Source organism: Pleurodeles waltl, chromosome 4_1 (genome assembly GCF_031143425.1).
Source record: "Pleurodeles waltl isolate 20211129_DDA chromosome 4_1, aPleWal1.hap1.20221129, whole genome shotgun sequence".
NCBI classification, from domain to species: Eukaryota; Metazoa; Chordata; class Amphibia; order Caudata; family Salamandridae; genus Pleurodeles; species Pleurodeles waltl.
The window spans coordinates 277,387,350-277,411,006 of NC_090442.1; the positions used below are offsets into that span (position 1 = coordinate 277,387,350).

The 23,657-nt window shown below is 45.6% G+C and overlaps 1 protein-coding gene across 7 annotated transcripts in view; it reads left to right on the forward strand.

Moving 5' to 3' along the window:
* PACSIN2 (protein kinase C and casein kinase substrate in neurons 2) overlaps window positions 1-23,657 on the forward strand; it is a 354,098-nt gene that overhangs the window by 257,490 nt on the left and 72,951 nt on the right. For all 7 annotated transcript variants that reach the window (XM_069228308.1, XM_069228313.1, XM_069228314.1 and 4 more), the window contains one exon: window positions 19,767-19,922. In XM_069228308.1, the coding sequence (XP_069084409.1) occupies window positions 19,767-19,922 (156 nt within the window). The remainder of the gene's footprint in view (window positions 1-19,766; window positions 19,923-23,657) is intronic.

Genomic DNA, 23,657 nt, shown 5'->3' on the forward strand with positions numbered 1-23,657 from the left:
TATGTGAACATATCTTTATTAATTGACAAGTATCCTTCAGAAAAAAGGTCTGAGTGGCACGTTGAGATTAAAATCATAAAACAGAATTTTTGCCGCAGACCTTTTATGTAGTCGGCAAGGGGGAGATGGTGTTGTATTTACTGTGTTTTTTTTTTTGTTTTACAAAATATTGTACTCATTATTTAGCCCATATAGCCACAGTTATCTAGGTTTAGCAGCCTCAGGATCACAGCTAACGGTAATCAGAACAGTCTGCCCTACAGTTATGCCCTATGGTATTGTACTGGATGTAAGCTGTCTTATTTTAGTACCATAACACTAGAAAGAAAACAAAACGCCTGTTACCTCTCTGCCTTCATAGCCAATCCTCCATCAATCTTTGCCACTTGCCAGCAAATTGATATTCTCTTTAGGGTACGGTTACATGTTCATAAATTACATAATGGGGTTTAGTTAAGGGGGACTTGTATCAGGCTTGGTTTCTAACTCCAATGAAATCGTATCCCATGTTTCCTTTGATGCTCCCTTAATATTTCCCCTGTTCCAGACCATCAGTGTCAATAGTTCATCTTCAGCTTGTGTCCACTTAGTGACATTTATCAACCATTTACTTGCGTCTGGTGTTTCTTTGGCTTTCCATTTCATTGTGATGTTGTGTTGAGCGAATATTAAGGCTAAGTCCAAAAATCTATATTGCTGCCTGGTTGGCTCAATCCCTGAATTTGCCCCAGTATGCACTGCATAGAGCCTAATGGAATCTCTCAACTCAAAACCTCCTTCATTATTGTTTCAATGTCCACCCGCCCCCCAGTATTCTCATACAGCTGCTCCTTTTGACACCTTGGGCAGGCATCCGTCGCTCTGGTCAACAATTTTTCTATTCAGTGTGGGGATGGGTATATTTGATGGATTTAATTCATTTGCATTTATCTAGTGTAAGAACATTTGAGAGGGCAGCTGGTTTTACTGGCTGTTTGTCGTCATTTAGTTGTTTCAGTAAAGCTGCGTGAGCCAGAAATTGTCCCACCCCCAGTCCGAAGCTGTCTGTGATAGCTGAAGGTGCTATACACTTCTTCTAAGAAAAGATCTCCCACCATATGAATCCAAGCATCCATCCACACCTTCCTGTCTTGATGTGTAGTCAGACCTTTAAACTTTGGTAAGATCCACAGTGGGATCTCAGAAGCATATGCCACCCTCCAGCCTAGAGTCTGAGTATATCTATTCCAGCAGTGTCTAATTACTAGGAGCACCCTTGAGCCAGACTTACTACAAGTATTCCCTCAAAGTATGAGGCTAGTCAGAGATTCTCCGCCCAAACTTGTTATGAGCGCTCGGCTTCCCTTTCATTCAGATGTCCGATCCCACACATCAACCAGACCGGTTGCTTCTCTAAGTAGTAATTACACTTCCAGTTTCTATTCCCATTCCTCCCTTGTGTGGGGGAATATTCTCTACTGTTATTTGTTTCTTTTTCTATTTCTGGCCTACAGCAGGTCCAATGTGAGTGTATTTAGTTCTTTAAAATTACAGTGAATGTCTGAAATAGGTATAGGAGTCTTGGCAATATCAGCATTTTAACTAGAGCAACTCTGCCCATCGGGACCAGGAGAAGCCGGCTCCAAAATGGTACTCGAAGTTCGGATCCCTGCACTGTTTTCCCTAAGTCCCCAAACCTAGTTGTTTGTCAGTGTCATAACTTCAGACCCCTGGATGCTTTTGAGTATCCTGCATCCATGCAAGAGGGATCCCTGGGTCAACGAGTGGTGCTGTACAGTGTTATGTATCTGGAACAGACTTACTTTACTCTAGTTTACCCAAGATCTCCCCATGTTCAGATAGTATATCAATTTCTTCTCTTAAGCTAGATTTAGTACTATATAGATTTTAATAAAGCATAGTCTGTGTGTAATGAAATAATGTGCATTTAATGTGTCAGGACTATGCCGCAGTCTTGTGCCCTGCTGCAAAACATACAAGCCAGTGGCTCCATGGCCAAGGGGAACAACAGTGGTAAGAAAAGGCACCCCTATCATCTTGTACCACTATGTACATTCCATTCCCGCAAGTAGATTTGGTCTGCCTTTACACTTGTCTTTGGGTCAGCATACAGGAGTCTCATCCATTTCAGGTATCCATGCCCCCGTCCCATTGATCTCAAAACCCCACTGACGAACATTCATAGCAAAGTGTTGAAGGCTTTTCCGATGTTGAGAGAGGCTGATGTGGGAATGGTGAACCGGTTTGAAGTCCTATCCATAATATCAAAGCAGTATCTTAGGTTGTATATGTGTGTTTCTCCCTGGGTGAAACAACATTGATCTGCGTATACCAGATTGTGGGACAATGATGCCAATCAGTTTACCAGCATCTTACCCAAAATTTTAGATTCTGAATTTAGTAAAGGTAGTGGTCTGTAAGACTGTCTGACGGATCTCAACCTGTCTTAGGTAATGCCACTATTGTGGCAACAATTATAGACTCCGGAATTACACCCCTCGAGAGTATATCATTGTAAATTGCTAGCAACTTTTGGGACCATTGTGGTCTTATATGTTGTGTAGAAATTGATTAGATGGCATTGTTTTTCAGTGTTATCTGGCTGATCAATAGCTACCATTATTTACTGTGTGGTTATTTGCCTTCTCAGCATGCCCTATTACTCCCGGTCAGAATAGGTAATCCTTCCCTTTGCAACTATGTTGCTACTTTTTGCTCAATGAGGTGGATCAGCTCTGCATACAGTTACTCATAGTAATTCAAGAAACTGTAATTTATTTGTTGCTGCATATGTACTGGTGTTGTAAGGCACATCCTGTTTAGAGTCTCCATTTTAGTTTCACATTTTAGCTTAACATCTTTTTCTAAATGGTGATTTTTTTCATGTTTTGCACTTACACACAATAATATACTGAGAAACTATTGTACCTGCAGATAATATTTTAGTAAGCATGCTATCGTATTGTTCGTACACTCTGTCCAAGGCTAGGCACACAGAACATGATGCCCTTGCATTTACGTTGTCATTTTGGAGAAGGCTCTAGGGCTCCAGACAAACCACTGCATCAGCTATGCGCCTTTGACACAGTGCGATTGGAACAGTGCTTATATTGTGTAAGCAACCTCTGTGCCACATTTGGCAGAGGAGCACTTCTGCTGGGATTATCCTGGGACTCTGTGACTGAGATGCAGCTCTTCTCACTGTGACCTCTGTCTTGCAAAAGACGATAGCCTGCTCTACACTAGGTGCAGGCACATCATACTCAGGTGAGGGGGCTTAGGTTATCCCAATGGAACTGGCAGAGGGTACTTCCACTATGCTCTTAATAGTGCAGGTAGTTTAAGATAGGTGTAGGGGGAGAGGTGCTGCTACTGCTCGAACAGCCAGGTCTTGAGAAGTTTCCTGAAGGTAAGGAGGTCTTTGGTCTGGCGCAGGTGGGTGAAAAGAGGGGAAGAGTGTTCCACGTTCTGGCTGCGAGGTGCGAGCAAGAATGATCTACGGCCGGTCATAGTTCTGCGAACGCGTAGGACGGTTGCGAGGGCAAGGTCGGCAGAGCGGGGATGCCAGGTTGGGGTGTAGAAGGAGAGCCGTCTGTTGGGGTATTCTGGTCCAGTGTTGTGCAGTACTTTGTAAGCGTGGGTGAGGAGTTTCCAGGTGATTCTCTTGTTGACTAGGAGCCAGTGCAGGTTTCTCAGGTGGTCTGTGATGTAGCTGTGACGGGGGATGTCCAGGATGAGGTGTGCGGAGGCGTTCTGGATGCGTTGCAGCCTCTTCTGGAGTTTGGCCATGGTTCCTGCATAGAGGGCAATGCTGTAGCCCAGTCTGCTGCTTACGAGGGCTTGGGTGACTGTTCTTCTGGTTTCGGTGGGTTTCCATTTGTAGATCTTTCGGAGCATGCGTAGCGTGTTGAAGCAGGAGGAGGAGATGGCGTTGACCTGCTGGGTCATGGATAATGAGGAGTCCCAGATTAATCCTAGGTTGCATGTTTAGTTGGTGGGAGTCTGAGCGTCTCCGAGAGTGGCAGGCCACCAGGAGTCATCCCATGCGGATGGGGTGGATATAAGGACTTCCGTCTTGTCGGAATTTAGTTTGAGGCAGCTGCTCTTCACCCATTCAGTGATGGCCTTCATTCCTTCTTGTGTTTATCTTGGGCATGCAGAGTAGCAACAAAAGGCTAGATTCTGTTTGTACGGTTTCCTTGGGGAATAAGAGTGGTCATGTTCAAGGTTGCTGATACTGTCTGCTACCCTGGTATCTATAGGGGTTCAGATGGACCACTGTGAGCTAGCTAGGAATTGGGCCAGCATTTTATGATGATGTGTGGACCAAGTCTCCATATTCTGAAGTTAATGTTGTCCATATACACAGCCCTACTTAGTTTGTCTGAACCGTATAACACTAGCTTCCCTGTGCTAGAGAAACTGGTGCTTATCATCATCCTGACAGTCTCTGCACATACCAACCATGGCTAGGTACTCTTTTTATTTTACTCTCCTTAGCCACTACTTTATGCTTGTATGTTTACTGTGTCGAAAATGCCTTGTTTTCCAAGTCCCTAATCTTGCTCTCCTTTTTTTTTTTTTTTAGAATTTGACAGCTGATCATATTTATGCCATGTACAGTTTAAGTCAAACCCCCTCATCAGTACTTTAAATGCATCCCATTCTCCGGAGACATTGTCAGTTGCACTTTCGTTTTGTTTTTTAAATGATTATAAATGTGTCCCTATTTTGGATCAAAATAGGAGCCTTGTAGTGCCTCACATTAAAGTCTTAACATTGGAATCTGTGGTCTAATCCTGTCCACCAATATTGTCAGTGTCAACAGGTGTGATATGAAATCTTGCGGCTCAGGCACTCCTTGTGACAAATGTACCATAAGCTGCACACCCTAATCAGGAATATATCTAGGCTCATGTATAACCCATGTGCAAGCTAATGATAAGAGACGTCAGTGATGTCAGGCATGTTTCTCTCCAGGCTTCGAGTAATCCCCATTGAGACCTCAATTCAGAGAAGCGATGTTTGTGTTCTGAATGGGGAACCCAGTAGTAGTGGTATTGATCAATCTCTTGTCACTCCCATAAACATATTATACTCTTCTCCTAATATGCAATGTGTCACTTATCCAGAGCATCAAATTGTTATGATCTGTTCAGTTCTGAGATTAATTTGTGTTTTGTACATATGCGCTCATCAGCGTTAGGCGTCTTCCTTCCAAACTGCCTTCCAGCATGACATAACTGCCTTCAATGCCTATGTCTACGGTACCACATATGGTACCTCTGGGCATATCCAGATCAAAGTCACACTGGAGAAAGCTGAATAGGTGGTGCTGAACAAGTGGCCCCTGCATTTGTTGTTCACCTTACTTAACTCTGTGGTAGTCATGTATGTCTCTTGCAGGCATGCAGCTTGGATCCTCCTCCATTTTAGATATGTAAGAACCTTATATCTTTTAGTAGGCATACTTACCCTCCTCACATTCTATGTGGTACACATAATTAACCTGTCCATGTTTGTTAATATATTGTGGAAGACTGTTCCCAATGAAGTGATTTATGGTCAAAACGGTTACATCTTTGCATGGGTAAGACTGTGCTTATGTAGTGGCACGGGAGGTCAGTGTGTAAGGCCCTGTGAGTGTATGATGGTCTATTGTGTCTAACCCTTTCTGCCCCCATCCCCCCAGCTGAAATTTGCATAACTACCACATAAAAACTGACAATTATTAAAAAAAAGCAATACTTTACTCTTGGGTAGAATATGTAAGTGGAGTAATTATCTGATCAAATCGTTCAGCCCCGACTTGGCTCTGTGTGCAATGTTGGTGTTTCCTTACTTTGGTTTTATGTGTTATGAATGCAGTGTCTGCTTTCTCCACAGACCTACCATGGTTCTTGCCATATCTAACCCTAGGTCCCTGAGTTCTCCTTTTTCTCTTGTTTGATTTGTGTGGAAATTGTCCTTCCTCAGCATCTTGTCTTTTTCTGGAGTATCAAAGATCTGAGTTTTACAGTTTTTCAGTTCACAAGTGTTGGGTACAGAAGAGCGAAACAAATATCATTATTGTGCAGGCAGTTACGCCTTCATATACTTGACACTGTTGCTGAACCATCATTGTGTAATCTGGAAAGGTATTGATGCTATATTTCTCCAGACTCCACAGGCCATGTTCCCTGGAAATTCTCAGAATGTGGTCTCGTTCTCAGTAGTTTTTGATCTTTATTGTCCTTTTATTTTGGGGGATGCTCCTACTATTAGTCTCCTGCTTTGAATCCTGTCCACCCTTTCTACCACAAAATGTGGAGATGAACCATCTTTGAAGATGTGTTGTATGAACCATCACTCCAAAAACGTTAAATTTTTTGTTCCTTCAGTGTTCTCAAGGGTCCATAATAATTGTACATTGTTTATTCGGTCTTGCCTCACTGTCTTCCACTTAATTCCTTAAGATTTCCACCTCCCCAGTTAATTCATTCTTTTAGCTGGCCTTGTAGACCACTCACCATGGGGCATAGAGAGTACGGTAATTACTCGTTCTGGGAGTTTTTTTGTGGTCAGACCTGAGTTCTATTACTTCATCGTTATTGCATCAATCTTACTTTCTAATATCATTTTGGTGTCTAGAATTGCCTGGAGTATTGCATAAAATTTTGGACTGCATGTTTCCAACTTTGATTCCACAAACTCGAAGGCACTATCAGTCGCTGGTGTCTGTGAAGGTTGTATGTCGGGGTCCCCAAACCTCCTTTGGGTTTTACCATTATGAAGGTGGACTATAACTGAGATGCACGCACTTGTGTCGTCATTCATGTATACAATTGAGCACTGCTTAGTGAGTGCTGTGTCCCTGAAATCCTACATATAAATATTTACAGTAGTCTGCTGTATCACACAACTACATTCAGCTAGCTCTGTGAGTAACAGGCGTCTATTTTGGGGCCACCTCTTTGTATTATTTATAGGCCCAACATCAGTCCTCATGGCTGCTCGTTTGCAATGATTATCATTTGTTCCCCTCACAAAAGGGTACCTGGCTTATAGCCTCAGTTCACCTCCCCGAGTGCCCAATGATCACATCCTGTGTTCCTTCCTTTTTAAATTGTGGACCATGCTCCCCAGGGCATTGCCACCTCCCAGAGATCAGGACCGGTATTGCACACCAGCCTTTCATGTCTGTTTTCAGTTCTGCTGCCCACTTAACGTAAGTGACCAGTTGACAAGGCCACCTATTTCCACTGGACCCCAGTATGCCCCTTTGCTTGTGCGCACACAGTATTCCTATTCACAGTAGTTTATTGCACAGTTTATGTTGTTGATGTGTCGTCTGCTTGTGCACACTCCGCGGTTGGTGCGAGCTACTTGGCCTTCATGGAGCAGGGAAAGTCGTTCACCACCTGGCAGCTAATGTCTGCACTGGTAGTAAAGGTCATCTTCTTGATTATCCTTCTACAAATTGTTCTGCTCTTGTCTCAGATAGGCAAATCTGTCCCTCTCATGGGCACCAGACACCATGATTCGTCCCTTGCTGCTTCAGCACCTGTCTCCCCATTGTAGATGTCAGAGACGTGGGTTTCGAGACAGGATAACCTCCACTTTCAGTGCAGCGTTTCAGTGCTTCCTACACTTTCACTTTCTTGGCTATGCTCTCTCTTTATAGCCTACATTTTAGTAACAAGCATTGGCAAAGCTAACAGGTCTTGCCTATGCAAGATCTGTTGGCTTTGCCAATGTGTATTAGACATGTTGTTCACCAATGTGGCTGCTGTTCAGCAAGGCCAAAAGTTAGTGGCATAAAGAATGGCATGGAGTGTCGTACAGTAGAAGGGAGAAGAGTGGATTAGTGTTGTGGAGTTACAGTGGCAGTGTGTGTTGTGTATTGGAGTGGCATATTGTGGAGTCGCGTAGAGTTCCATACACTGGAGTGCATAGAGTGGAGTGGTATAGAGTGTTGCAGAGTATGGTGGCGTAATGTGCAGTAGCATTGAGTGCCATAGCATTGAATTTAGCAGCGTACAATGCAGTGGCGTAGATTAGGGTGGCACAGAGTGGAGTGTCACAGAGTGTACTGTAGTGCGCAGAGTGGCGTGAGGCAGAGTGGAATACAGTGGCGTGGAGCGGCGTACAGTGACCTAGAGTGACGCAGAGTGGAGTGGCGTAGAGTGATGCAGAGAGTAGTGCAGTAGACTTGAGGTATCAGGGGTGTGGAATTTATTAAAATATCTGCTTGTCCAGGGGACAGGTTGCTTCTCAAATCTACTTGTCCTGTAAAAAGATCTACTTGTCCCTTTGGTGCCATGTAGTTTGGCGACAAATTATGGCAGCAATCTCATTATGTAAGTGCTCTGATAATAGCCTCTCTGATTATGCCAGGGCTTGAATACTTGCAGTTTCAATCCCTACTGTAGAAATTTACTTATTTTGCCACCTTTCTGCAGATCTGCATACTGGGGCTGGAGGAAGCAGTAAGCAATAGTTCCAGGGCTGGAATGCCTTTGAGTCTGCAAACCTACTAACCTGCATGTTTTAAAGATTGTTACCAGCTTCTCTCTAATATTTTCCCATAATAAGAAAGGTTGGACATTTACTCCTGACAATGGCAGAATTAGAACTTCTTCCAGGGTTGGGAAAAAAGTGGCTGGAGGGAAAATGAACTTGCAAATGCTCAATAGATTTTTACATGAGCAAATCTACACATCGTATTTACCCATGCTAAAATACAGTTCACAAATATTTTATAGAGGTACGACATATACCATGGGTGCACTTTTGTGACTTTCTTTAAGAATTTGGGGCCACATGTAGGTAGGTTCAGATTTGCGACCTGCAAATTGCGAGTCGCAAATCCGAATGTAGGATGGTGTCCCTGACACCATCTGTGATTCGCAAGGGCTTCGCAAATGCCCACCTCATGAATAATCATGAGGTGGGTCGCAATTTGCGACCCCCTCGCGAATGGCGGCCCTCACAGGGATGGTGGCCTGCTGGAGACAGCAGACCACCATGTCTGTGACTGCTTTTCAATAAAGCAGTTTTTTTTTTTTTTTTTGTAATGCAGCCCATTTTCCTTAAAGGAAAACGAGATGCATAACAAAAACGAAAAATGAAACGTTTTTGTTTCACTTTTTCAGAGCAGGCAGGGGTCCACAGGCCACAGGCCACAGGACCCCTGCCTGCTCTGAAAAAATGTTTACAGTGACATTCACAATGGGAAAGGGATCCCATGGGGATCCCTTCCCTTTTGCGAAAGTGTTAGCACCCATTTGAAATGGGTGCAAAGTGCGATTGGTTTGCGCCCGCGGTCACAAAACAATCCTACATTGCACTGCGAGTCGCAATTAGGAAGGGAACACCCTTTACTAATTGCGAGTCGCAAACCCGTTTTGCGTTTCGGTAACCAGATTACCGAATCGCAAAACTGGGTTTGTGCATCGCAATGTGCTTTTTGCACGTTGCAAACAGCGAAAGTCGCTGTTTGCGACATGCAAAAAGCTACCTACATGTGGGTCTTGGTCCCTAATTAGGTCTGGTGTTAACAAAGACATTTTGTTTTTATTAAACTTCTATTTCTCTCTCTTTCGGCTGGCTTTACTGTGAGTGATCGCATTCTGCTCTTCCACAAGGAGCATATTGCCACACAAAGTAGTTTTGTTCAGTGTCAGGAACTACAGTGGCAATCGGTGACGTAACGAAACTGGAGGGTGCCCCTTTGCAAAGAACATGGAGGAGCACCCTCTCCAGACTCACTCAGGGCAGGTGCTGTGCTGAAGGGGCCCCCTGGAGGGCGGCTGCGGGGCCTTTGTTATGCCGCTGGTGGCAACGTGTGCTTTTAGAGTTCAAAATCTTTTTGAGGGGGTTTTGCCACTGTTTGTTACAATGTTGAGGGCCTGGTAGCTCCCACAACAATAAAGTGTTACAAAAGCCATGTCAAAACAAGACACGCATTGATGAAACTAAAAGACTTCTAAAAATATGTCAGATCAGTTGGCTTTGTCAGTGTTTGTTTATTTTCATGCTTCCCATAATCGTGTTGAAAATGGTTACACTGATTTTCCATTAGAAATATTTTTGGGAAATACCAGCATGCATCAACACATTTTACTAAATGACACTTCATTTGCATCTAATCAGAGAGCATTCTGGGAGCATTATATTTATCCTCATAGCCTAAACTTTTCAAACATGTGTATACACTTTTTTTTTTTTGTACTGGAACCAACGTCAGTAGTGAAGTGTGACCTTAAAACATTTATTTACAGCACTCACCCTAATAATGAAGGCTTTCAAATAATGAACCATAAATACAAGTTCAAACAGCATTATCTTTTGGAAACACATTACCTCAACTGCAGAGAGTTCCACTCTCTGTAAACAGACAGCCAAAGGGTTTGTGCTGCAGGGGGTTGGGCCTACTTGTCCCAAGGACAAAGTAAACATAAAAACTTGTTGCCCTTGACCCCAAACAAGGTGTCCCGGGCGTCGGGCGATAGGAATTCCACATCCCTGGGTATGCAGAGGGCTGTGGTGCGGAGTAGAGCCAAGTGGCATATGTTGCAATGGCATAGAGTGCAGTTGTGTACACTACGCTATCGTAGAGTGTAGTGGATAAGAGTAGAGTGGAGTGACGTGGAGTAGATTGTTTCAGAGTAGAGTGAAGTGGTATAGGTTGGAGTGGTGCAGGGTAGAGTGCAGTTGCATAGAGTGTAACGGGGTAGAGTAAAGTGGTGTTGAGTGCAGTGGTGCAGAGTAGGTTACAATTGTGTTCAGTTGATTTGCGTTATCGTGCAGGGGCATAGAGTTGAGTGTTACAGAGTAGAGTGTATTGGCATAGAGTTCAGTGGGGTAGAGTGCAGTGTTGCACAGTGGCGTGGAGTACAGTGGCATAGCGTGGATTTGTACAGAGTAGATTGGTGTGGCCTGGACTGACCATCATTTGCACAGACAACTATAGAGTGCACAGATAAAAATGTGTGGAATTTGCATAACCTGGTTTAAAGATTCGTTTTGATCATTTTAAAGTATTTGCTTTCAACACACTTCAGAAATAACACAAAATGTTCTTCTTTTATACAGTCATAATTTTTATATATTCTGAAATACTTACACAGTTCATTTAAACTTTGTCATTTAATAGAGACTGTCTGACGGATCTCAACCTGTTAATAGAAGAAAACTCTTTGCACCCCCAGTATTCTGCAAGATTGTCACATAAATCCTATCACTTTGAAGTCAGAGAAAGAAAAGTAAGCAAGCACCTGACATTTGACCTCGGTCTTATCATGCATAGCAAATGTGACGAAATAAGAATAAGGTTTAAAGGCTTGTTAATAGAAAGCACGTTCATGGAAGGATACAGAAAACATGGTTTAGGCAACGGGAGGGACAAACTTAACCTGGAGAGCCAAAAGTAAATAAAGGCAGCAAGTTTAAAGCCAGAAAGTGCGAGTAGCAAACCACAAAGCCATTGTTAACCATCAAGTGGAATGCATTCCTATGTCAACTTAAAGTCCCCAAGATGTCTTCAGCAGACCAGACAGCTGTGCTGTCTGGTAGGCTACGACCTAAAAATGTTAAGCAGTGGGCTGGTGTTGAAGCCTTTATAAGTGGGTGTGTTGTTTGTTTTTTATTTAAAGAATTGAATATAGTATCTGATAGAGACTTCTAGTTGTAGATTCCTTACCTTAGAATTTTCCCCCAGGCGTCAGACTGGATCCGGAGATTTTTCTTCGAGCAGTACCCTTGCGCATCGGTAGGTGGCGTCGGTCGACTCAGCAGGCGTTGTGATGACGTCGGGAGTAGTACATAGATGCTGCCCTCGCGCAGTGACGTCAGTTCTTTTCTTTCCGCGCCATGCGCTGATCCGGAGAGAGCTACCCTGGCTATTTTTTGGTCTCAAATTCAACCGTTTTGTAGAAGTTTTTTGTGTACGACTTTGGTGCGTCAAGATGTCCCTGAAGACTGGGTTCAAGCCTTGTGAGGACTACAATCGGACGATGTCGGTGACGGATCCTCATCGTGCTTGTCTTTTGGTGCTCCAAGTGTCGGGCCATGCACCCGAAAGCTTTGAGGGAGCGGTCCCTAAAGCTAATGGCGGCCCAGCACTCGACTCCACATAGGTCCCGGTCTCGCTCGAGAGGAAGGTCTTGAGATCGGTCATGTAGTCATCCCCACTCGTCTTCTTCAAAGTCCTCGGGTCCAGGTAAGAAGAAGTAATCGTCAAAGTAGTCCCATCGCTCTCCAACTTCACCCCGTTGCTCGGCTGACACGACACGAGACGAGCGTCCACGAATAGGCCTCTGTCCTCAGAACCTGCGTCTGGGTCGACTCCGTGCTTCCCCGAGTTTGCCGGAGTGACCCCCGCCCAACTAAAGGAGTTTTACGAGGCCATGAGCCTCATCTTTGGGCAGGCCGACCCCAATACGGCGCCTTCGGGCCCAAGGGGTGCGGCTGAGGGGCCTTCGGGTTCCGCATCGGCGGCTTCGGGCCTGGCCACCGAGGTCACCTCCGGATCCGTGCGTGGATCCGCACCGACGCCGGTCGCACCTTTGAGACCTTCCCCGGCGCCGGGTCGATTGTCGCTGCTCTCAATGTTGGTAGTGCCCACTATTGACATCGACCCAATTCCTATCCCCGACGACTCGAGTCGGAGCGGTGTCAGCCACTGCCGCTATCAGCTTTGGTGGGCCCTATTCGCCTGAGGTCGGATTCGGACCCTTTTTCCTACGGTTACGAATACGGGGAGGAAGTGGAGGGGTCCCTGGACCCTTATGAATACCAGGATGACCCTGCTATGGACTGGGCACAGGATTTGGGGAGAAGCCAGTTGTCTGGATACTTCTCCTGACGTTGGCATGCTGTCTCCTCCTACTGTGGCTACGGCGGAGGGAGCTACTTACAGTATGGTGGTTAGTAGGGTAGCTGAGGTCCTTGGCCTTGAGCTACCTACTGTGGAAGTCACGTCTAATCTCCTGACAGGGGTGCTTCAGCCTGGGGCTTCTACTTCAGAACCCCATCTCCCATTCAATGAGGCCCTCACTGATGTCCTTTTGGGTACTTGGTTCAAACCCAACACAGTGGCTCCTGTGAACAGGACTATCGCTCGCCTCCATCGGCCCGCGCCGAACGACCCAAAATTCCTGTCCCAACACCCTATGCCTGAGAGTCTTGTAATCCAGGCTTCCTCTTCTTCTGCCGCGTTCCCTTCCGCACCCCCGGATAGGGAATCCAAAAGGCTGGAACAATTTGGCAAGAAGTTGCTTTCTTCCTCCAGCCTCACACTGCAGTCTGTGAATACCGCATGTCTTTTGGGCCGTTATACCCACTCCCTGTGGGATACAGTTGCGCAAGTCCTACCGCAGATACCGGAGGAGGCGCGTGCTATCGTCTCCCAAGCAGTGAAAAATGGGAGAGACGCGGCAAAGTTCACGATCCGTTGTGGGTTGGATACGACCGACTCTCTGGGCAGATCGGTTGCGACGACAGTGGCTTTACGGCGCCACGCCTGGTTACGCACTTTTGGTTTCTCAGGGGATGTTCAACAGTCACTCATAGACATGCCCTTTGATGGCACTCGTCTCTTCAGAGACAAAGCGGACTCGGCCTTGGAGAAATTCAAGGATTCCCGGGCTACGGCTCGGTCCCTTGGTCTTTCCACCACCACACGCCCACCACAGTCCGCTTTTCGTCCCTTTCGTGGACACGGAAGGGGCGCCCTGTCGCGTCCTCTACCCAGCCACCGTACCAAGCACGCTGGACAGCCTATGCGTGGCCAAGGACGTGGAATCCCACGTGGCCGTGGGACAGGGAACCAGAGGTCTGTCCAGTCCACCTCTGCCCCCGCTGCAGCCTCCAAACCCTCCTAGTCAGTCTCCTCACTCCCACCCAGTTGGTGGCAGGATCTGCCATCACCTGCCCCTCTGGGAACATATCACCACAGACGGGTGGGTTTTGCAGATCATTCGGAAGGGCTACTCCCTCCCTTTCGAATCTGCACCAACACACATGCCACCATCCTTCCATCATCTTCCGGAGGATCATTTGGTGCTTCTCCGCCAGGAAGTCACGGCTCTCTTGGCCAAGGGAGCTATAGAAAGGGTCCCTGTGCCAGAAGTAGGTTGTGGTTGTTATTCACGCTACTTTGATTCCAAAGAAGGACAAGGGCGTATGTCCTATCCTAGACCTTCGGGACCTGAACTACTTCCTCAAGAAGGAGAAATTCAAAATGCTCACCCTGGATCAGGTTCCTTCTGCCTGGACCCAGGAGACTGGATGGTAGCACTGGACTTACAGGATGCCTATTTCCACATTCCCATCCTACCTGACCACAGGCCTTACCTGCGATTCGTGGTAGGTCATGAGCACTTTCAGTTTACCGTGCTCCCTTTCGGCCTTACCAGCGCCCCTTGGGTGTTTACGAAAGGGATGGCGGTGGTTGCAGCTCATCTGCGCAGGTTAGGGGTCTCCGTCTTCCCCTACCTCGACGACTGGCCGTTGAAGGCGCCTTCGCTCGAGACAGTTGTCTCCCACCTTCAGACTACAGCGAACCTCCTGCACCAGCTGGGGTTCACTATAAACTTGCAGAAGTCACACCTGACTCCCTCTCAGAAGCTCCCATTCATTGGAGCAGTTCTGGACACAGTGCAGTTTCGGGCTTATCCTCCCGACAAGCGAGTCCAAGACATTCGGGCTATGATTCTGATCTTTCAGCCTCAGTTTTGGGTTTCGGTGGGACTGACTCTGAGGCTGCTGGGCCTCATGGCCTCCTGCATCCTGCTAGTAACACATGCCAGATGGCATATGTGGGCTCTGCAGTGGGACCTGAAGTTCCAGTGGGGGTAGCATCAGGGGAATCTCTCCGACATGGTCCAGATCTCCAAGGGGACTGCGAAAGACCTGCAGTGGTGGCTTTCGGATCCACATTGGGTCAACGGCTGATCCCTCTCCCTTCCTCAGCCAGATCTCTCTATAGTGACAGATGCATCACTTCTAGGTTGGGGTGGGCACATGGGAGAGGCGGAGATCAGGGGCCTCTGGTCTCCGGCGGAGTCGGGACCCCACATAAATATGCTGGAGCTCCGGGCGATCAGGCTTGCGTTAAAAGCATTCCTTCCCCCTCTCAAAGGGAAAGTGGTGCAGGTGTTCACGGACAACACTACCGCCATGTGGTACTCCAACAAACAAGGCGGGGTAGGGTCCTGGACCCTTTGTCAGGAGTCACTACGCCTCTGGACATGGCTGGAACATCGGGGCATTACCCTGATGGTTCAACATCTGGCGGGCTCTGAATGCCAGACGAACTCAGCCACCGACACACAGTTGATCACGAATGGCATCTCCATCCGGAGGTGGCACAAGGTCTCTTTGTCAAGTGGGGAGAGCCTTGGTTAGATCTGTTCGCCTTCGCAGAGAATGCTCAATGTCAGCTGTTTTGCACGTTGGAGTTTCCAAGGCGGCACTCGCTCGGAGACGCTTTTCGTCTCGAGTGGAGCTTCGCCCTCCTTTACGCCTTCCCGCCTATCCCTCTTCTGCCCAGAGTTCTCAAGAAAATCAAGTACGACCGGGCCCAAGTTATCTTGGTGGCTCCGGACTGGGCTCGAAGAGTGTGGTATCCAGAGCTATTGAGCATGTCCATCGATCCTCCACTCAGACTGCCTCTTCGGGCGGATCTTCTGTCGCAGCAGCAGGGGACGGTTCTCCACCCGAACCTGTCCAACCTCCGCCTTCATGCATGGAGATCGAGCGGCAACAGTTGACTGCATTTGCCCTTCCACCCGAAGTCTGTAATGTTATCTTGGCAGCCAGGCGTCCATCGACTAAAACTGTATACGCCTGTCATTGGAATAAATTTGTGGCATGGTGTACCAACAAATCTGTTAACCCCCTTTCTGCCACTCTGTCAGAGGTTCTCCTGTTCATTCTTTCTTTAACCCAGCAGGGCTCTGCTTTGGGCACCCTTAAAGGGTATTTGTCTGCCGTTTCTGCCTTTCATAGGCTTCCTGATCAGCCCTCACTCTTTAAATCTCCTATTGTGAGTAGGTTCTTAAAAGGGCTCACCCACTTATTTCCTCCCACTCCGTTCATCATGCCTCAGTGGGATCTTAACCGTGTACTTACTTACTTGATGTGTACCCCCCTGAGCCAATGCATAATTGTCCCTTGCGGCTCCTCAAATTCAAAACTGTCTTTTTGGTCGCTATCACCTCCGCTTGCAGGGTGAATGAGCGCCAGGCCCTTTCTTCAAAGCCTCCATACTTGTCTGTACACCCTGACAAAGTGGTGTTACGCACTAGAGCTTCCTTCCTTCCTAAGGTGGTTACACCATCTCATGTAGGCCAGTCCATCACTTTGCCTACCTTCTACGCACCCCCACATCCTTCCAATGAGGAGGAGAGACTCCACCATCTGGACCCAAAAAGAGCGTTGGCGTTCTACCTCAATCGTACTAAAGATTTCTGGGTGGACGATCAACTCTTTGTTGGCTATGTGGGTGCGAAGAAAGGGAAGGCGGTGCAAAAGCGTACCATCTCGTGATGGGTGCTTCTTTGCATTAAACTGTGCTTTGGCTAAAAAGCAACCTCCTGAAGGTTTGCGTGCTCATTCTACCAGAGCAACTGCTGCTTCCACTGCATTAGCACGCGGAGTTCCTGTCGGGCAGCTACGTGGGCATCCCTGCACACATTTGCTAAGCATTACTGCCTGGATAGTCAGGTCCGTCGAGAAGGCTACTCTGGTCGTTCGGTCCTGCAGGACTTCCTAGTATGATCTTGGTTCGCAGCCCACCACCGAGGATGGCATTGCTTGGGTATCTATTCTAAGGTAAGGAATCTGCAACTAGAAGTCTCTATCAGATCTACAAGTTACTTACCTTCGGTAACGAAATATCTGGGAGAGACATATTCTAGTTGCAGATTCCTTACTGCTCACCTTTCCTCCCTGCTTGTGAACTGATTTCTAGGGACAGGGATTCCCCCTTTCAGGTCCTTAGCTCTGGCGCATCAATCTCAGTGTTCTTAGCGGCTCTGCGCTCTGGCGTGTAAAGTCGTTAAAAGAAACTGACGTCACTGCGCGAGGGCGGCGCCTATGTACTACTTCCGCCGTCATCACAGCGACCACGACGCCTGCGGAGTCGACCGATGCCGCCTACCGACGCGCGAGGGTATTGCTCGAAGAGAAATCTCCGAATCCAGTCTCACGCCTGGGGGAAAATTCTAAGGTAAGGAATCTGCAACTAGAATATGTCTACCAGATATTTTGTTACCAAAAGTAAGTAACTTGTACTTCAGTGGTTTTGTGTACTGTTTTGCATGCGGAAAAGCATATTTTAGGTCAAGTAAAATAAGTTTCAGAGCAGTAGATCCGATACAAACTAAGTGGTTTGGATGCTTTGTTTTTTTTTTACTCGGCACCAAAAAATTGAAGCAGCTGCTGTACAACATCTTCCTATCACTTGCTTGTGCCATCCGATTTAATGACAAAATGAAGAGAACATTGTATTTGGCTGCTTAAAACTAATGAGGGCAAAGCAGGTTATAACATTTTGAGGTGGAGCTTATGCATGAAATCTGGATAAAACATAATGCCTTGACAAGGCAGCCAAGGCACTACTCGTGGCTGATGGCCAATTATCACAGTAGTACAGGGAAATGACTGCAAAGTGTAAGTAGGAAAGGTGAGTGGGCAAAGTAATTTTTAGACTTTTTGCATATAAAGCAAAAAGGAAACTTTGCCCTCAAGAAACCGAGCAGAGCCACATCTTGTCTCCTTGATATTTGTGTACATTTAATTTCACAGGTAAGTCTATCCTTTCATGTGACGTTTAATGCATGCATATGTGCCAGTACTCAGTAAGTGTAAATCCTCGCTCACTTGTCACTTTCACCTTTTGATTTTTAATAGATTTTTTAATTTTGACTTAAAATTAAATTCCTTTGTAAAGTAATTAATGGAATATTTTAAGAGAATGCAGCATTACGGTACAGGTTTTTGCAGTATGTGGTTTTTACATGAAGGAAACCGTGCTCTTACAGAGGCAGTTGGGAAAGTGATGTATAATAGTAGTGTCCTAGGTTAACAGAAGCATAAAGTGAGCAAGTAGGGGTATTGGGGAGTCCGATGAATGCAAGCATCTCGTTGGGATGGAAAATCATGGGGATTTCATAAGACGGACCTACAGTGGGTTCAGGGTACGGTAATGTGCATTCGCCGCAAGGGAACATGGCCGTTGCCCTAAGCAGACTGCGACTCCGCTGCTGATCATAATTTATTCCAGTCTAAGCATTGGAGTCTGACCCACCTCTCTGGCTTTACATTTCTCTGACACCTCCCTCTTGAGCACTGTCAGCTAAGAGTCTGCTGCATCCCCACAAATACGGTTAAAACTACTTCCCAGTGGGCCCAGACTGCCCTCCGTATTCCCTAAATTCCCTGTTACAAAAATGGGCCCTCCGTATTCCCTAAATTCCCTGTTACAAAAATGGGCCCTCTATATTCCCTAAATTCCCTGTTACAAAAATGGGTTGAGTCTGGGAAAGAACCCTATGGTGCTTGAGATATCACGGGGAATCAGGAAATCTGAATCCTCCCTAGTCACTCAAGGTTAGATCAATAGGCATTCCAGGGCAGGTCATAAAAAAGCTGCCTCAGGATGTTCAGTAGTATCATGTTAAGATGATAGGTGATAGTTTAGGAAAGTGCAAGGGGCTCATGAAGAGACCAACGAAGTAATTGATGTCTGCTTTCTAGTTAAAACCTCCTTCACTTAGTCCGCTCCCAAACTGGATTTTGGGTGGGCTTACGGCAGGTATGCCAGTACAGAGGTGGAAAGGGGAGTCTGCATGGTCGTCATGGTGGGTCAAGTGGAGGTTTAATGTCTACTACTGAATTACCTTTATTCTCAGTATGTTTATCTTTAGTCCAGACTAAGTGTATCTGCAGATCTAATGGTCTGGAATGTGAGGCAGCCTCTTGACTAGATGCCAGACTTAATATGTGACATATTCTTATTGATGAATTTGTTTTATTTCCATTTTTGTTTTCGAAGGACTACAAAATTGTGTTTTTCATCATATACAAATGTAATACATATAATGCAAATGTTTTAAGAACAAAAGCTGAGATGACAAAAGGTGGTTAGTCCCAGGTATTACCATAATATTAATACGAAACAATATACAGTTTTAAAATAGTGATGTCTTCTTTGGAAAACAAAAGGGAGCAGGTGATACTATCTGATTGGAGTTATTTGAAGAACTGCACTGAAATGGTGCAGAAAGCGTTTTTGCACAATGTACAGCAGAGGTTAGGTATCATCTACATGTTTCCAAACCATTGTCTGTTCTGCTGTAGTAAAATGTACTCCTTTTTCTAATTTGTATTTCATTTAAAGAGGAAGCAACATTGCTGAGCTATATTCATTTGCGATGCAGCTTGCAACTACATTCAAACTAGCTTATCACTTTCTAGTGTAGTTCTTGATCCAGTAAGATGTGCAACATAGAAAGCAGTTGGTGCACCGTTGGGCAGGGTGTTGCTGTCCGTTCTTTGGTGCTAAGGACCGGGTTGTTAAGGTTTGATCATTCAAGTTTTGCAGGGCCCTGGGCTAGTGTTGTTGAAATATAGATCTAGTTCTTTTCTGTTCCCACCTTTCCCCCCACATATTGCATCCAGTAGCGCATATATATATATATATATATATATATATACACTCACAGTGACAGTATCCAAGGCACAGTTTAACATGAAGATTTCTTTTCATTTTAATGAAGGTGGACAGTTCAAAAAAAGCATATCATGCTGCCTGCAAAGAAGAAAAACTGGCAATATCCAGAGAAAATAACAGCAAAGTAGACCCAGCTCTGAATCCGGAACAGCTGAAGAAACTGCAGGATAAAGTGGAGCGAAGCAAACAAGATGTCCTAAAGGTCAGGATGTTTCTATGCAACTTCTTACACACCCCACCACATTTGGCTTCACATACATTGCACCTCTTCTCAAGCAAGTCTTAAGTTTTATCGACATTAAAGGCCAAAAGCGTTTTCACTGTGTGATGAATCAACTATTAGTAGTTTGCTGCTGGAATCACTTTTATATTGAAACTAGAAGGCTTTTCTGATCTTCAGTTACCAAAAGGTTTGGTGTTACGAATTAGCTGTGCAACTGGTTTACCTCTGCGTCCCCCAGTCCCCCATAGCTTTTCTTCCCCTTCACTTAAAATTGAGGCTTTCCACTTTTTTTTTCAATACGGCATTTGCTTTACAAGCTCACACTGTACCCCGTAAGTATGGTGCTGTTTCCTTAATCTGTCCTTAGTTTCTGAACTGTGAAATACTCCACATATGTACTTGATCCTACGCAGAGGGACTGTTCAAATCAAGCCTTTCTGCCTTCAATTACACACCAATGCATGCTCCCTGTTTCCCCACAGACATTATGGACTAGAATCTTGTTGGTGTACAAGTGTTTTTCTCCGTACCTGTGGTTTGCCACTCTTTGTGTCATGTACAGCCCTCCTTACCCTTTCCCCCCAGTTTTTAGGTTTTATGGTTAATTTATGCTGTTACGATCATTCCTTAAGATACACATCCGCTGTCAGTAGCAATCTGTGGTAGAAGGCTCTTGCAGGCCTTTGTGGTCTAGCAGTCATTTATAGTAGAAGACTAAAGTTAATAATCTACTACCTTATTGTTATAGTCTATTGTGTAACGGTTTACTGAACAGTTGCTTTAATGGGAAGGTCATAGAAAATGCAAACATAACATCCATTCTAATTGTAAAGCAGTACCTTCAAACAGATTTCTGACTTGCTAAGTCATTGTTTATCCAGAAGGTTTATAATTCTATTTGTCAGACATTTCAATAGGTCTGGGTTAACAGACTGGCTCTTAACTCTGAAACACAAAAGAACACAATAATAGTCTGACTGATACTTACTGGTTAAATCAGTATATTTGTCACATGCACACTCCCCTCTTTTAGGCCTCCTGGCACTGGTCTTGTGATGCCCAAGAAGAAACATGTTGTCAGAGACTGGGAATGGCAAATGTCAACAGTTAGGGGATTTCAGAACTGGGAGGAGTTTCAGTGGAGTAAGCCATATTTGGCCTTGAGTTTAATTGGTGGCAAAAGCTCATTTGGTTATCGTGTTTTGAACTTCAGACAGTTTCTGGGGGGGGGGTGGATGAGGTTTTATTCATTTAATCAGATACACTGAAGTAGGTTTTTGCAGACTTTAGGCAGCCAGAATTTAATATTGTTTGTGCACTTGCAGCCAGTGTAGAGATTTTGTGACTGCAAAGACATGGCTTCTTTTGTGTGAGCTTTTGATGTGTTGTACAGAGGCATTCTATGGAGCCTGCGATCTGAAAAGCTGGGAGCCCTGCAAAGAAGACTTTGTATTAGAAGGTGAGAGTTCATGATAGGGCCTACCAACATAGCTGTATGCCCTGAAGAAAGAAAAAGGGTTAGATGCCTATTATTGTATAATTTTAAAAGGCAGATGCTCACTCCTGCTCCACTCTGGACATTCAGCGAGGGTCTTCATCCAAGCTTGCATTTTTAACTTTGGGTGTAGTGGCAAATCACTTCCCAAAGAGTTCAGGGATTGGAAGAGGATAACCGAGTCCCACCTTTTCATCCTTCTACTGCTTTCTAATTCTTGCAGCTGTACCCATAGCTATGTAACGATTATGGTGTAATTCGCTCCAACGATTTTGCCATATCTATGACTACCAAAGACTCCCCCCCCCCCCCCTAGAATATACTGATTTGCTATACAGGATTTTCGGTACTTGTATTCCATTTTGATTACTGTGCCATTGTCGCCAGCAGACCAGGTACGTTGAAAATGTGGATCCGGAACTCTGTTCTCAATCTTGTCACTTTTCTGCAGGCTCATAAAAAAAATTCCAGTGTGCTAGGGAACAATGTCCCCAGTAAAACAATAGGTTTCAAACCATCCTGAGACTGCAGAAAACAGATGTTGGTCACAAACCCAAATTCAGGTGTGTCCATGGTGTCAGAGCTCTGGCCACAACACAAATTTATGTGGTAAATGCACTCTCTTCCACCCAAAGGCAATTGGGACTGGGAGGCGAAGGTGTATGTTGCCGGACATAAGAAGAAGTTGCTGCCTTCATGTAAGTCCTGCTCCAAGTTGTAGGCACGGTCTTGATCCCGCTTCCAAGGCCGTTACCCAGAGTGTTGTACTTGATTCTTAAAATCCTCCAGTAGCTTAAAATCAAAGTCAAGTGCAAACATAAAAATGCTAAGCAGGACTCATCTCCATCCTGCAACTCTGAACGTAACGTGACAGTGCAAGGGCATCAGGAGGTGAGTCCTACATCTTGGAAGTCTTTGGTCACAGAGCCAGTTCCTCAACTAATCCTGGTGGGCTCTGAGTTTCCACCCTGGTGGGCCCTGAGTTTCCTGGACTATCGGTGACACTGCAGCAGATTGCAGCCTTCAAGGAGGTCATGCTGCAAATTTTACTTGCGCTTTCAGCTCCCTCTGATGTGACTTAGGGTCCCAAGGATAGTTAGGTTACCACTGGTGGATCCTTCATCTGCACTGTCTGACGCCTTGAAACCATGTTATGTGACCCATACCAAAATTGGTAAAGATTTCCCCCCTGGTTTTGAGAATCACACCTGTCCCCTCCACATTGACCCTGTACCGATGTCACTGGTGTTGGAAGAGGATAAGGTATGGATGTGGATATTGGACTCTCAACCAACTTAACTCTAACTCAGTCAATATTGTGCCATGAAATAATAAAAGCTCAATGTGTTGTCATGTACTCAGATTCTGACCCAGTGCTGCTGCCACATCGTACGCATCAGCAGAGGCTTTATTGCCTTTTTGTCTCTGACTTTGACCCAACTCCAGATCAACAGACAAGTCAGGGTTTGGATGATGATGATGATGATGATGATGATGATGATGATGATGATGATAATGGGGGGTGGCTTATGCCTTCCTCATGGATTTACTAGATGCCAGTGGACTTGACACCTCTGCTCAAGTAGGACTTGACACGCTCTTGAAGAAAGTACCTCATTTGCAGTGGTGGCCCAAAAAGGCATCTGATGCACTGGATTTACAGCAGTCTTAATTTGAGACCAAAATGAGCATCTTGACCAAAATGTTGAGGCTTGAGCGAGGTATATCTGCAGCCTTCCTCCTTTTCAGATAGACCCTCGCTGATACCTTGATGGCCGCTTAGTTGAAGCCCTTCTCCTTCCCACCTGTGATTAGGCTGGTAGGCAGGTAGCCAGGCATCAAAGACTGGCTACTGGCGACTCTGATTTCTTACTGTTCGTTCTACTCCAAGGAGCCTTGTTGTACTGGCCAAACCCAGTAAAATTAATCTTAGCTCATTCTCAAGCACTTTTCCTTATAGAGATTCTAGGGGGTTTGAGGCTTTTGACAAACATACGTTTTCCTCCACCATGCTAGCACTGCAGGCACTAAATGTTGCTTGTTTACTGGTTTGCTGCACACATAATCTGTGGGACATGGCCAGCTAGATCTTGCTGGCAGTCCAACAAGACCGTAGGGCCTCTTTGGCACAGACAATTCATGATGGAAAGGATAGGTCTAAATATGTTATCTGTATAGGACTGGATACTACAGACTGCCTGGGGAGTGTAGTCAGTACT